Here is a 16,108-nt window from a genome sequence, read left to right as displayed (position 1 = left end):
TTTGTGATAAAACTTCACACCTGACAGATTGGGCAGGTGATAAATTTAGAGAGCTAGCTTTTGAGTTTCATTGAAAACAAGTTTGAACTCTTAACATAGAGTCGACCTCTGAGTTTTAATTGCCGATGTGTAGATCTCCACGTGTGAACCACTAAATGGGGTTACACGTGAGGATTTAGTGGTTCACACGTGAGGGGGAGTGTTGGAATCCCACATCGGTGGGTGAAAAGAAAAATAATGGGGTTTAAATATGATTACATCGCTCTAACTAATATCGAGAACTTTTGTGATAAAACTCCACACCTAACAGATAGAGCATGTGATAAAGTTGAAGATAGTATCGATATTATCAAAATGAGGCCCTGCAGGGCCATCGATCCAAAAATTCAACAGTACCTACCTACTTAAACAGTAACCCGAAGAAAAAGGTGAAAATATGATCAGTGGGAAGGTGTTGTACGAGTGTTTTTATGTGTGTTTCTAGCTCTGTTTTTGTCTCTCTCTCTCTCTCTCTCTCTCTCTCTCTCTCTCTGCGCCAACAGTTGATTAATTAAATTAGCTAGGGTTTCTTTTTTCACGTGGGCTGTAGCCCAACCCATTTTGAACCGCAAGAGTTCGGTATCTTGTGTTTTCTTTTCCATGATTGACCCTTCTTGATTGACCGAATCAGGTAAGGAGAAGACTCTGACTGAAAAGGAAAGGAAATAAAAAGCAGTCCAACTCCAAAACCTAAAACCTGGTAGCAGCTGCATGTTGCTGCCTTCCAACCACAATATATCAAAAACTTATGAAAACCCCTAGAAAAAAATACCACAAGAAAAACTATTTGAAGGCGGTGAAATACGATGATCAGGTATAATTTGTTAACTACATTAAAATACCATGTTAACCTATGAATCTATGAAAGCTTGAAAAAAGAAACAATGGCAGAAAGATGAACAAGGAAAGAAGTTGAAGGAAATGCTCTCTGTATTTATCACAATAGTCGAATACAACTCAACAGAAAATGATCTCTACAACTTCCTTTTTTATAGTCATTAGGCCTATTGCAAAAGACCCAAATACCCTCACTAACAACCTCTAACTAACTCAATCATATGGTTATTGGATTGATAATATAAGTGAATTGGTTATATTCAAAGTAATAAACAATAGTTTTTCAAAATACGTATTCTTTTTTAAACGATATTTGCAAATTAATGTGATTGGTGAAGGGAGATTATATTCACACACCCCAAATTACTTCTCCCACACCTTTTCAATTTTTGAATATTTTTCTATCAAGTGTTAGTAGTGTGTAGAAAATATTAAAAAATTAAAAAGGTGTGAGAGAAGTAATTTGAGGTGTGTGACTATAATCTCTCTTGGTGAATCGTATGTGTGGAGAACTGTAAGGAGCCAACCCTAGTGTAAGAGAATTGAATTGAACCCACCTACACTACTATAACGACAGTTATGTGTATGCCAATAGCAAAATCATTTAGACAAGAAAAATGATTTTCTACACATATTTATTGTCCTCATGCACACTCATTTATTTACAATTTTTAGATCGAAAAAACAAAGAACATTCAAACGACATAAATAAATACGGGTGTACAAAGGATAAAAATAGTACTATAAAATAATTTCACTTGAGAACATGAAAATTCTTTAAGTTATGGGGGAGATAAATTACCAAAGGAAAAAAGGTATTAGGATAAGAGAGGTGAGAGACAGGGTCAGATCATTATAAGATGATGGATTGATAAATGTCCATTTTTTGATAGGAAGACAAATGCCCGGCCGTTTGATCAACTTTTTGGTTAACATTAGTTTGACTAAAGAGACATGCACTTCTGTAAATGAAGGGATCCATGTTAATTTATGTCGATATCGACGGTTGAAGGTTATCGGAATTTCCGAAAAAGAAAATGTCTTGTAATTAAGTAAGACGCTGGACAAATAAGTTGTCTTCTCCTAATTAAGCATGTAACCAAATCGTTACGGTTCCCACCACATGAAAAAAAAACAAAAAAACTGTGGTTCCCATGCACCATTACAAGTTGGGACTTTGAAATTGGAAAGAAAATATGAGGTTGACTCGTGGATGTTCTTGATATTTTAAGTTATTGATTAGAGCATATGCAAATGCATGATTAGATCAGTAGCTAGAGCCGTGTACTCCATTGCACACAAAGTCAAATCATTTCTCATTTTTTGTAGGAAACAATCATCTCCCTGTTTTTTCTTGTCAATTTAAATTACTTTCACGACAGTTTAGTTTGACCATTGGGTAAAGCTTTCTCAAGGCTTTGGGTTCAGAAGTAAGGCTGGGAGCCCATCATCAAGGTTTCTCATTATTTAGTTTTCTATGTCATTATTTTTTCCTAATATGTCATTGTTTTGATCATCGTGAAACAAAGATTAAACTGTCCTTTTGGGAACATCCGACAAAATTGAAACGATACAGAGAAGATTAGTATGGCCGTTGCATAAGAATGATACGCATAAATCGAGAAAGAAGGATTTAAACTTGAGAACTTTTTCATTGTTTTGAAAATTGTACAACTAGACTAATAACTAATTGGTTTATAAATGTGATTACGATATTACACAAAGTTTCATAAGGAAATTTGGGTACTCAAGGGTTTGTTTTGCGTCAGTAAAATGTAAAAGTAAAAATTTTAAATTCTAGCAATTGACAAATTTAAGATACAAACTGTAATCAAAAGGATATTTGTAAGACTTTATGCAAATAAGTTTCATATATTTCATAGAAGTTTTTCAGTGACGTCAATTCAACTTGCAAAACATGTATATATTCTTATTGTTTCAAGTTGCAGAGAAATAACAGATCACAACAAAAAATAAAATAAAAGCTTGATCAACATGATCCCTTGCAAATTTCATTCTCCACATATATATCTCGATGGATATTATTATTAGGCAGAATCAAAGTCAAAGCATCCACCCAGGAATGTATCCATTAACATGCTGACCCGGATTTCCAACATTCATTCGATTATGTGAACCCAAATGGGTGCATCTGCATACCCAGTGAATTTATGCAAAGTAGTAAGAAAAGGAAAAAGATTAGTGAATTTATTCACTTGTTTTTTCGGAAGCTCAAATTGTGTCTCTTAACTTTTTAAATAACACAATTTGAATTTCAAAAGGTTGGGTGAGACAACACTTGAGTTGTAAGGATTTTGTCGTAATTAATTCTCAAAAGAAAGTGATGTTAATTAATACAAAAATAATTAATGGAGTTTATTTTTTAAAAGGGTAGAATTAGTTACCCAATTTGGTAAGTGGAGTTGTTTCCTCCCAAGGGATGGAAGAAGGCTTCTGAGTTGGAAGGAAGCCAAGTTTGCTGAATATTGTTGTGGCCATGGCCAGCAGCTTCCCATGCTATAAATTGTGGAGCTTGCTCAGTTGTTTCTTCCAGCTGTACGTTCAATTATACATACATTTAAATAATATACTTGGAAGAAAAGAGCCGAATGGTTTCAACCCTAAACAAATTTGATGAATAATTCCTGCAAGTAATAAACAGATATAAACAAATTTAATTTTGTAAAGCATAATCATTAATTTGTTTATTACCTTCCTCCTCAAGGCTTTGTTAGCTTCAACTAGCATTTGTTCCTGCTCAAGAACAAAAGGCAAGGCCAGACATTATGTATATACACACACACACGTAGAAAGGCGAAAACATGCATGCGTATATTGTGAAAATGTATCGATCAATGATGTTAAAAAGAGATTAATTCATGACTTACCCTGTTTTGAAGATCAGAAAGCTGATCAAGCATAAATTGAGTCTGATCAATAACAAGTGGCGACAAAAATTATCAGAAAATCATTTATCTCTTGAAGATGCATCACCATGAACTGTAAGTTGGAATGAACAATTCTAGCTAGTATTCTAATATCATAGGAAGATACCTATATAATTTATATGCCTCAGGCCCTCAGTCTATCCGCATAAAAGCATATATATAGCTCAAGGAGTGAAGGCCCAGGTTTGTTAGGGTTAAGCCACCAGTTTTCAAAACGCTTCAGTAGGTGAAACCAACACTCTTTGAGTTAATTAACTAATTACCTTTGTTGACCTAATTTTGTTCAAGGAGGTCTCCAGTTGATGCTCAAGCTCCTGAAGCTCCTTTTTGTTCAGGGTGGCCAAATCTTCCCCAAGAAGGTTTCTGCAATATTAGTTAATTCAGGACGATCATCAATCTACTTAATTTTTTTTATATAAAACAGAGGATTAGGTGATATTAGCTCGTTGGAGTAGAACGATGTAGGACGCAGAGCGTTCACTCTCAAACCGACGAGTTGGAAGCTGAGAAAGGTTATTAATGAAAATTATGCATGCAAACAGTACTACCTTTGAGATTGTTGGAGGACCTCAACTCTTGTCTCCAGCTGCAAATACTCCTGATAGCTGTTCTGCTTGGGGACCAATTAAAAACAATTTTGTCATTAGGTCACAATTTCTAGCTAGGATTCTCGATCATCAATAAACTCTAATATTATACACGCAAACAAATACTGATTGAATGGATCGGTAAAGTTGGATTGTTTTGGTTCTCATAATAGTACTCCAGCTTAATTAGCTACCTGAGTCTCGTTGGCAGGTCGGTTGGCGTCCAGGGAACTATAACTGCATCTTTGGTACTTTTCAAGCGTTTTCATCATGCTAAAGATGAACGATTGAAAAATACAGTAAGATCACTACATTTTTAATCACAAAAAAAAAAAAAGGATTGGAAACTTCTAGAATAATTAATAGATCATTGGATGATCCACGATTAAAACAATGTAGATTCAGAGGAAGAAAACAAAAAAGATTAAATATTAAGCCTTTAGATATGTAAACAACACACATTATCTTAGAGGAACAATATATTATTAATGCAAAGTCCAAACGGGAAAGGTGATGAAGGATTAGTTGAGCTAAACAATACATAAATTACTCTCTTCCGGCTTATTGTGGTTAGAGAGAACCAAAATTCTTGAGGCTTGGTCTCTTTGACATACCATTGTAGCGTACTTTCTTCTCATAATAATTAGAAGAATCCTAAACGAAATTCCTCGAACAAATCTTCTCAATTTCAAAAAACATACATTTATTAAATTGAATTAACCAATAATAAACAAAGTTCAACAACATTTAACAGTTCAGATAACATGAATGAGCTACCATCCAGTGCTATGTTGTCTGTCAGCTAGATATATACCTCGTATATATATTGGCTTAAAGCAACTTGCATTTGTATACTACATAAAAAACGAGAAATTCTAAGTTTTCGGTTTCATGTATGTATATAGTTAGTTGCTTGCTTGGAACCATAAAATAAGGGTGGCAACTCTTATTACTTGAAAAAGTTTGGAACCCGAAGTTAGCTTGGCATTTTTCTAGTAAAATCTTGCCTTCATTTCCATTTCAAAACAGATATAATAACGAAAAAAAGCTAATACCTATCACTATGAATAGACGATTTAACAAAAGAAGGAATAGACGATTTAACAAAAGAAGGAAATATATGCAATACTTGAGTACTGATGAGAGAAACTACAAGCATCATACAGTGATCATGTAATTTAGAATGTGATCGCAATTAGCTGAATTATGACAATCAAATGCATTAATATTAATTAAGTTATACCTCAATAAAAAAGAAGTAAATTCATCAACCTAGTAATTGTAACTGCATTAACATTGAAGAAAATCTGAAGACCGGGTCTTACACTACTAAATTCTTTTTTTTTTTTTTTACTTTAACAAACTGTGAGAGAATTATATTACATTTGTCTAAACTATAGTCAACTTTAATAAACATACATTTAGGACTATTAAATTTTAATAACTAATGATGTTAAAAATACAAAGTCATCGTATTCTTTTATAGAACAAGTAGCAATCAGTATAATAAGAGTGCTAAAAACAAGACTGCTCAAAGTATCACTAAATTGTAATAAAAACTGTTATTCACACTTTAAAAGAATTATCATCATACTCCAAATTTATTAAAATCTTTCTACAAAATTTTTGCATAATCTTCGCAGCTTTAAAACAAAGAGGCAGACCTTTGTCTTTCTCTTACTGAAAATAATATTTTAATTGCAGCACAAAGTACCGCATGCGGAAAAATTAAACATCAAATCAACCTGGCACCGAATCATAACAGTGACCGGTATTATTACTGGTCTCTCCCATTAGCAGAATACTTTTGCTTCCTACAAAGTGGTATTAATGTTCACTATTTTAACTATTATCCATCGTTATATTAGTTTAAATTTTAAGATTTCTGTAGTTGATAAATATAAATATTAAAATTTAAAATTATCAAATAATAATTAATAAGTTGGTGAGTACTACCACCACTCAATAATGGTGAGAAAAAATGTTAAGAAAGTTGAGGTTCTACCATAAAACCAATTGGCAATATGGAGAATTGCTCAGCTTACTTATAACCCCACGCCCCTCACAAGCCTAACACATGAGATAACCTACTCTGAAACCATGAAGAAAGTTGAGATTCCACCATAAAACCAATTGGTAATATGCGTAGTACTCCAACTTACCTATAAGCACATGCAAGGTTCTTTATCCCATAAATGCGAGACTCATTCTCAACAAAATGTGTCCGAAAATAAAAGTGCCGCTGACAAAAAAAAAAGAAAAAAGAAGAGAAATGCTAAGGGGATCTCTCAAAGAGGGACTCTCCATGGACTTCCTGCCAGTACCTCACAGTTTAATGTTAATTCCCATACAAATATTGTAAAACATATGCCAAAAATATGACGTAGCAGAAAATCTATGTAGAATCGCACTTCTGAGAGTCTCCTTGGCATTCCTCGAAAAAAAAAATGATCAAAGACTCAGTAATTTTCTTGTTAGTTATTTCTGGAAAACACCATCAATCAAAATGTTCATCTTGTTGGTTTTAAAAGAGAAAAAAGAAAACACACACAGACGCACACATAAAAATAGTATAAAAAACAATAAACCAAATATGTCTAAATAAGTACAAAATGGTTCACAATTCCACAAAGTTGTTCAGATTAGCTGAAACCTATGTTTTGTAAGTAGCAAATACAAAAAACGAAATCAAAATTTTGCAAAACCTAAATATTACTTGGGAAACTTTAAGCGTGTCTAATATATCGATAGGTTAACAATTTCACAGCTTGAAAAAAATAAAAATAAAATTTACAGACCAGTAACAAAGATCAATTTAATTAAATATAAAAGATCAAAGATCAATTTAATTAAACTAGTTAGGAAAAGATTGGGAAACACCACTAACAAACCAGTAAATTTGATTCAATTGTTTCAAAACCTAGTAAATTATCTTTTACTATATATAACCTGCATAATCCAAGAGAAAAAAGTGTTCTAAAAAGAAATAAAATTAAGAAAGAAGAGAAATAAAAGAGTTTAGATCTTTAATTATGAGAAAAGCGATAACTAAGAAAGCATCTTCTTGCTTAAAGTGATAACTTGGAACGGATCAACATATCTGAGCTGAATGAATCAAGAAAAAGAAAGAAAATTAGTGAAAAATTAATGCAGCCACTGTTACGTAACAGAAAGGCCACTGACATTCATCAAATACGTAAATCCAAAGTAAAATTAATGCATCCTTGATATTAAAAAATGTAAATATTATACATATATACCTAGAGGGGAGAGAGAGGGAATATATTTTATATATATATATATATATATATATATATATATGTAGATAGATATACCTTAAACTGCTAGAGAATTCATAGAGCTTGCCACGGCCAGAGAAAATAATGAGGGCAACCTCAGCATCGCAGAGAACTGAGAGCTCAAAAGCTTTCTTGAGCAGCCCATTTCTTCTCTTGGAAAAAGTCACTTGCCTGTTACTTTTATTCTCTATCCTCTTCAGCTCAACTTTACCTCTGCCCATCTCTCTCTCTCTCTCTCTCTCTCTCTGTAGACTGGGTTAAGATCAGAGGTAGACAATCTTTCTTTCAGGAGGCTGTTTATTTAGGTTATATTCCAAAAGGGATAAAAAGATGAGTGCAATATGAAGAAAATGGAAACCCCTGAAAAAGGTCTTTGTATTGGTGTTTGGTTTTATCTTTCCTGGTAGCTATTAGCTAGAACTGTTCATTACACAGACATGTATTAAATATTCTTGGGTTGTTTTGTATATCGAATATCCATCTATAAATACAAACAAGTGTTTTGCCTGGTTTCACTCTATGGTCCAGCTTTTCCACTGCATCACCCATTTTTTCTTAATTATATTTTCTTTATTTTTAGGGTATGTTTACTTAACAAAATTGAGGAATGAAGGGAAAGAAAACTTAAAAATAGGTAAATGTGGGAACGAGAATTAGATCGACTAGCTCTTTACTTGATTTGATTATTGATTTTTAAGTATTTGATTATGAATTTTTAGAAGAAACTCATCATTTTCTGAATGTAGCTAATCCGATTTTTTGACTTCAATGTTTTTAATTACGACTTTAAGAAAAACTCTTACTTTTCATATTTCATATATGAGTAAACATGAATAAAAATTAAGAAATAAAATACATCTTATACTCATATTTTGTAAACATGCTATTAACAAATAGCAAATACTGTGCAATGTCTAGAGCCTCTAGGTTACCTTGTATTGCCCATCGGACGTCCAACAACAACCTTAACAGTTGCATACTTTTGGAAGCACTTAAATTATGTCAGATATATACATACTGGTATCAGGGTTTCCTTTTTTATATTGTTTTAGGGAGTTCCATTTTCTTTTTTAATGAAGCAATGTTTTCTGCAACCCCTCTAACAGTATAAATATTATTGAATTTACATTACAGTAGATTCAGTATAACCATGAAACTTAATTTTGACAATTTATTACTAAGGTGGTTAGGCTTTTATTATTTTTTCCAAAGACCAGCAGGTGTGATATATATATGGGTGTTCCTCAAAATTTAGTCCCTTTTTGTATGTTTGTATGCTAAAGTTTAGGAGAGGGGACGCTACCCATCTCAGGCCATAACATATTACAAGTCTCTTTGAGGACTTACAGAAGGGATTTTAGAACATTTTTTGGTTTTTACAGTATGCCCACTAAGAATAATTGCCAGCAACGGAATTCGAACCTAGGCCTTGACTAACAAAAAGAAAAATCATTACCCACTTAATTAACGCTCCCTCGTTGGCCTTTCTGTATGTACTTCACAACAATTATGGATTGCAGATGGAGCTAGCTATTAACGTTCTTCTTGCATGTCCTTGGGATTCCTATTGTTGGGTTAATTAGATGATCTGAATTTGTCAGTTCTTATATTTCTTAAACCTAGCATTTGAAACAACTTTTTAGCCATTTTCAGTTCATCATCATCATTTTATTATTTACTATGCAACTATGCACCTTTGGCAAGGCCACCAGTTTTCCTCAGTTATCTATAAGTGCATCATCGGTAGACTAGCTAAAACAACTTTTTAAGTTTTTTTTTTTTAATTTTAAAATTCTTCCATGCTATATAGCACGAGTTTTGGATGACTTGAATTGGGTTGGATTATTGCTTTTATTGTGGTCCTATGAATTCAGACCATCCAACACTCCTAACATTTAATATTACATAGCACCGAAGTGAAATCCTCCTTTTTCATCCCAAATCCTTTCACATGTGCAACTTTTGAAGTAAAAGTATGTTTTAGTTTTAAAGAAACAACTAAATACTCGAGGTTAATCAAACTTTGAGTAGAATAGCTTAATCGACAAACTTGCATATCTTTGTTTCATACCTGTTTTCTTTTCTATCTCATTACATATGATGAGAGAAATAAAAGAGAAACATGGCTTATAAGAGTTTTCCTCTAGTTGGATGATACATTAATTACCGGTTTGATAATTATTTTAGCTTTTAATTTTTAGTGTTTATCCTTTTTAAAATTAAAAATTAAAAATAATTACCAAACGAGTTTTCAATTAAAAAAATAAAAAAACAAAAATATTATTAAACAACTCGTAAAAGTACCATATGTGTCATTTGAAGTCAACTTAGCTGGCATCTTTATAAGAGCAACTCCACCCCACTAAGATAATTACTGTCTAGGTTATTGAGCTAAGGAAATTACTACCTTAGTGAACAATAATTGTCTGAGTGCAGCTTCACCTCAAAAAATAAATAGTCCAGGCAATTGGTATTAATTTTTTTTTAAAATAAATTAAAACAAAAACATTTTATTTTCTATTTTTTGTGTCTATTGAACCCTCGTTTCATTTGTCCTCTTCCTCCACATTTTTCAAAATTCTCAACTGATTTCATTTCCCAAATCCAAAATTCCCAACTGCTGCTTCGAAGCCCAAATTCAAAACACAAGACTCAATTGTCGACAACGTCGGCGCTATGCTCAAAGCCCTTCAATTTAAGTACGACTCTCCTTCCTCCTCCTCCTTCCTCCTCCTCTTCTGCTGTCCCCGTCGCGCAAGGTTGGAACACCATCAAGCTCTACCTCCACGTCGGCGGCAACACTCCTAAGGCCAAGTGAATCGTCTCCGAGAAGACCGCCTCCTCCCTCGACCACCGTCTCCTGGTGCTACACCCTGACCTGCAAACGTCTTTTTTCATGTGATGTTGTGATGAGGTCTGCACAACGTCATATCGCCTCAAGCACAGAGGTATGTGGGAATAGCCCGATTACGTAGTCTGCGGGAGTTGGGCCCACCAAATAGCCCCACTGATTTTGGTGGGCTGGAGCTATTTTTGTTAGGGAAGGGGATTGAATCAGCCAATTGCAAGGGCAAATGGTAAAGGTGGAGTTGCTCTAACGTTAGTGAGATCCACACATTTATTTTTACTTCTTACACATTAATATTAATTTTTGGCCGTCGGATTGAATGAATTGAAGAAGATCAATGACTACAAATTAATAAGAATGTGTGAAAGATAAAAATAAGTATGTGAATAACATTATTCTACTATAATCCTTATGTATCACAAGGAATAGCTAGCTAGGTTTTTGTCCTTTTGTTTTTTTTTTTTTTTTTTTTAAGAACAAACTATATTATCTACACTAAAGGAGAGATGATGGGCTTATCCTCATAATGGGCTATAAATAATGTGGTTCAAAATTTGCCTTTGACGAGAATTGAACATAAGACCTCTCACTTACAAAAAAGATGAATACCACTAGACCATAATACTAATTAGTAGCTGGATTTTAGTCTTCGACACAAATAAGGAACCACAATATTACACGTGAGATGATTACACTTTCAACCAAATGTAATTTTTTTTAATAGAAAAATTATTATTATAAAGAGGGGGGAAGTTTGACACTATTACAACAACTTAGAGGAGGGGGAGTTTCGAAGACAAAATGCATGGATAGAAACCAACATCCTACTTACTAAGATATTTGATCACATGCAAATTGCAACCAAGCAAGTGTACTTAATTGAAGATTAACTTTCATCAACATATAATAGAACTTTATTTCTTGATGGAATTATTCACTCTCAATAAAAAGAGCTAATCACTTGTCAAGCAGTTAGATGTCACAGTGCCAAGTGACATGTCAACTTGCTAGTCGTTGTTGTTCAATTTTTGTGCAACTCGCAGGTGACTCTGATATTTGAGAAGAATGACAAGGATCCTCTCTAGATCCTCTTTGTGGGGATTCGGGGATCAATCAATTATGTCCGTTCATTGTATATCGTGCGGTCAATTTTCATCAGGTACTATTTATATTTAATTTAAAATTTAAAATAATTTCTAACCGCATGATGTACGATGAACGGAAACGATTGATCGATCCTCCAAATGCCCACAAAGAGGATACGGAGAGGATCCTATTCCTGAGAAGAAAGGTATTTTACCAACGCCATCCTCTATATACGCCTCCAAAACTTGGGTAATATTCGAACAAAGGACAAAACTACCTTATTAACCAACGGTAAAACCATCATCGTACAAGTGACCATCACCTGTTTGGGAGAAATTTTTCATTGTGACTGAAACACAGAGTGGAACACTGCTTGTCATTATACAATTGGAGGGACACTCAAAAATAAAATAAAATAACTTTTCTCCAATTGTATAATGATGTTCCGCCTTGTATTCTGAGTACACTGAAAAATATCTCATTGTATAGGGTACAACAAGTTGCCACTTATAACATCTTTAATGGTGTAGACAAATAAAAAAAAGCAAAATTGTACTCTAATGGTTGATTTGGTAAGTTCCCTACTCAATTAACTCATAAAAAGTGTAATGCCAATAAAATAGGCAAATCAAGTAGGCAAAAGTATTAAGGGAGTCTTTTGTGGTGGAGGATGAGAAAGCAACGAAGGAATAGGCAAGTGAGTCCCATTTGTGCCAAATAAGATGGTTTGGCAGATTTTTGACAAACTTGTACAGAAATGGGGCATATTGACAGAGGTAATATTCTTCTGGGGGATTAAGTAAGAAAAAATGAGTTTCAGGGGGCAAAGTGAGAGTGGGTATGAGGTTTAGGCGGCGTTATTGTAAATAAGCCTATTATATACTAGTAATTAGGGCTGTAAATTGACTCGAAACATGTTGAGCTTGCACCAAGTTTTGCCCGTGTTTGGCTTGTCAAAGCTTGGTTGGTGAAAGAACCAAGTCAAGCCTAGTTTAGCTCGATTAGTAAAGAAGTCAAGCTTGAGCATTGGTATATTCGGCTCGTAAAGCTCGTGAGCAGCTCGAAACTCGAGGTAGATCTCTCCTCCTATCAATATAAGGAGTAACATAACTTACTTATAAGTCTATACTAGGTCTCTTATTCTATCAATATGAGATTCATTCTTAACGTTCATAAGGTTTTGAAAGAATCTTTTTCAATAGAATGGATATTTTGAAGATGATTTTGGCCTCGGACTTGATCTTATATAGTATGTGTATTGTATCTGACTCAAGTATATAACTTGACACACATAAGACTAATATGACCTAAACAACAAATTCAAGACACAAAAATGCTTTGGGGCGAAAAAGAAGGTTGACGTTTGAAGTCTTAGCCAAAGTATTAAGGGGGTTGTAGACTAACGAGATAGTAGCATACGGAGTCTAGGATTTGATTGACTCTTATGATGTAACAAAAAGAAGGAGATTTTTTTATAATATGCTTAAATAAGAAAAATATCCTGAATTCCTACCCAACTTCACTAGTTCACTTTCCATTTGAGAGCAGCCAAAATGTAAGCTAGTGAAGGGGCACATCAAATGTGATTGAGATCTCTTTGAATATCAATGTCCGGAACCTAAAAACTCTGAAACTTAGGCCGTTTAAGAGAGATAAAGAGATCTTGACCGTTCAAGTTTTTGGAATTTTGTGAGATGAGCTAGTAAAATGAGTTAATGAAGATCGTAAGATTGAAATTGAGTGGTCTAGATTTCGAGATCTTTAAGCTCCGCTTACAAGGATCTGGAGTGAATATCAATCCCATCAAATGAAATGAAAATTTTCCTACCCCAACTTTACTGTATTATGTCGGGCGCAGCATGTCCCCACATAAACTATTCATGGTGTGATTAATGGCTTTGGATGATTCGATCCCTTGAGTGTGTGTTATTCTTTTTTCATATCATTTGTAGATGTTTTTTATTTTACTCTTTTAAAAGTTGTGCTTTACTTACTTCAGCCAAAAGGCCCAATAGAGGTTTGGGTTCCTTTTCAGATGAAGGTTGAAACAAAACTTCCGGTTCTAGGGTATTACAGCCCTTAGAAATTGGGTAGGAGCAACAATGGGAGGTAATTTCAAAGAAAGGGATGTTGGGCCGATTTTTACCCCACTACATTGAGTTTGGGATGTGCCAACAATTGCTATATCCACCATCTTAATCCTCTTCTAAGTCTTCCAAGTTTTGATTTGAGTAATAATTTAATTCAATCTAAATTACAAAGAGAATGATTCAAACTTAACGCTAGGCCTACACCTTTAAAACAATGTGCTCCATTCTTTGAAACAATCTCATGCTTGACTGCTCCAAGTATGACACCGAGGGGGGGTGCTAGAGTAGGATAGGGTATTGAGATTGTGACAAATTGTCAAGTATTTTTATGTACGAGATTCGCTGCTCCAACCGTGACATCAAGGGGGATGCCAGAGTAAAGAATGGATTGCTGAGATTGTGAAAAATTGTTAGTGTTGTTATGTACGAGAGTCATAGTCTCTCTCTCTCTCTCTCTCTCTCTCTCTAATTCATTGAATGTTCCCATCAATGAAAAACTTCTTCATCATAGTTTCATTTGATATCTTTACACTAGCCAACTTGGCTACATTCATGTTTTCCGGTATTCATATAGTTCGTTATCCAAAAGATCTAGTAATGGCAGTACTACTACTAGTTTGTCCACTACTTGGCCATGCATGTATTTTTCAGTGTGTTTTGGAAAGTAAAAAGTTGAAAATAATCTACTTACTGGGTTTGCTTCTATCTGTAAATTTTGAAATATTACTTCCATGAAAAAGTCAAGAGATGATACAAGAAAATAGGTATGAATATATATGATCTTAGCCGTGGCCATTCCATCAATTTTTTTTTGGAGGATTATGACTGAGTTGTCTTCTCTTTCAGTCAGTCCGATCTTTTCCCATCAATAATAGAGGGACCATAATTGCCTGAAAGATAGAACAACACGATGCCAAAGTGTATCGGCTCTCCTCTCTTTGACAAGAGAGAAGGGTTGGACACAAAAAATGTGGGGTGGTGGGTCGCTTTCTCCAATGTATATGATCGAATGGCTCCTTTTCTATCGAATGAAGATCCTTTCCGAATTCTCTTTGTGAGAATTTTATAAATTTTTCAATCGTATTCATTCATCGTTTATCATACAATCAGTTTTCATCAGGTACTATTTATGTTCAATTCTAAATAAAAAAATTAAAATAATTTCTGATTACACAATATACGATAAACATACATAAATTCTTTTCTATACCTAGCCACCCACAAATTGACAGCTTTGTCGTTTTTCTTAATTTCCTTCATGCAAAGTTGTGTTTGAATTCTTTTGAAAGGACACATGGAAGAAGAAGGGTGTGTGGTCATTTTCACTTGATAAAAGGTGTGGTGGAATTCTCATTTGTCTTATAGCAAAAGTGTGAATGTGTAGAATTGTAGGTATAGCTTCATGATTGGTGGCAACCACCTCGAATCTCATATTGAAACCCACATTTGAGTCTCAACTTTGCCAGAGACTTATATATAGATTTTAAGTCTCCAATGTATTGGATAATTTTAAACTCGTATTTAGACTTAAATATAAGATTTAAATTTAAATTTTTCGATGCATTAGAGACGCACTTAAATATTTATTTTAACTGTGATGAATAGATTTATTTACGACAGCAATCACCAAAAGAGTGCATAGAGAGGTTATGTATATGTATTGTAATAGGTTAATCTTGTCCGAGTAAAACCAAGTGGAAATAAAAGAAAAGAGCAACTCAAGCCGCAAAACTATTGGAAGTGCTAGGAACTTTGCACTAATCTTTGTATTTGGAACTTTTCACTTATTCAAGTGACACACGTTATTTTATTACACAAATAACAATATTTTGGCTAGAAATTAACAATGAAAAATACAAAATATATTTCGAACATTAAATGTCTTGTTTTTGTGTTAAAAATGACACGTGTTATTTGAAGAAGTGACAATGTTCAAATGAAAGATAAATGTAAGGGTTGCTAAAATTTCTCATCACGTTATCAGCGGTAATATTGATAATGGGTTTAACTAAAAAAAAGGATTTTATTTACTAAAATATATGCTATTCTAGCTAGAGTTTTGCACATATTCCAAAATTCAAATGAAATCAAGGGCAGGTAAAATATCTTAAGGCATTAATACTTCTTTTTTGAGGAAAATAATTCGTAACTAGAAAAACTTATAAATCTATTTACCATATTTCTGTCAAGAAAATATTTTATTTACTATACTTAGTAAAACAAGGCGAAGTTAGTCAACAATAATGTTAATTCCCTTTTTATGTCAAATAATGTTTAAGCTATGCGCTTAAAATTTGGACTATGGACTTGCCATTTTTACAACCCATGAATTGACTGGAAAAACAACTCTTATCCATGACTTGGAAGATGCATG

General features: G+C 33.7%; 1 protein-coding gene and 1 non-coding gene across 4 annotated transcripts; one reads left to right on the top strand and one right to left on the bottom strand.

Moving 5' to 3' along the window:
- Positions 1–2,413: 2,413 nt before the first annotated feature.
- LOC137711759 (U6 spliceosomal RNA) lies at positions 2,414–2,516 on the top strand. The gene has a single exon (XR_011065107.1). It is a non-coding gene; the product is annotated as a U6 spliceosomal RNA (small nuclear RNA).
- Positions 2,517–2,728: 212 nt separating this feature from the next.
- LOC137710544 (MADS-box protein EJ2-like) lies at positions 2,729–8,114 on the bottom strand. Of its 3 annotated transcripts, XM_068449603.1 has the most exons (8): positions 7,747–8,107; positions 4,606–4,684; positions 4,373–4,434; positions 4,088–4,187; positions 3,765–3,806; positions 3,589–3,630; positions 3,282–3,430; positions 2,729–3,028 (listed from the first exon to the last, which is right to left on the bottom strand). In XM_068449603.1, exons 1-8 carry the CDS (start codon positions 7,929–7,931, stop codon positions 2,941–2,943), a joined length of 747 nt encoding a protein of 248 aa, XP_068305704.1. In that variant the 5' UTR covers positions 7,932–8,107; the 3' UTR covers positions 2,729–2,940. The 3 variants fall into 3 exon arrangements, with proteins under 3 accessions (XP_068305704.1, XP_068305705.1, XP_068305706.1); XM_068449604.1 differs by lacking the exon at positions 3,765–3,806 and having other exon boundaries at positions 7,747–8,114; XM_068449605.1 differs by lacking the exons at positions 3,589–3,630; positions 3,765–3,806 and having other exon boundaries at positions 7,747–8,113.
- Between the last annotated feature and the right edge of the window lie 7,994 nt (positions 8,115–16,108).

The sequence above is a fragment of the Pyrus communis genome, chromosome 12, assembly GCF_963583255.1.
Source record: "Pyrus communis chromosome 12, drPyrComm1.1, whole genome shotgun sequence".
Classification (NCBI taxonomy): domain Eukaryota; kingdom Viridiplantae; phylum Streptophyta; class Magnoliopsida; order Rosales; family Rosaceae; genus Pyrus; species Pyrus communis.
Note: the sequence above shows the minus strand (reverse complement) of the source record. Positions and strands in the feature narration are given on the sequence as shown.

Bases quoted from the DNA above. Each gene is read 5' to 3' on its own strand.
- LOC137710544 (XM_068449603.1), bottom strand. From the start codon at position 7,931: ATGGGCAGAGGTAAAGTTGAGCTGAAGAGGATAGAGAATAAAAGTAAC. The intron at 4,685-7,746 runs GTATATCTATCT...GTTCATCTTTAG, and splicing joins GAATTCTCTAGCAGTTTAAG to CATGATGAAAACGCTTGAAA. The intron at 4,188-4,372 runs GTAGTACTGTTT...CTAATATTGCAG, and splicing joins GTCCTCCAACAATCTCAAAG to AAACCTTCTTGGGGAAGATT.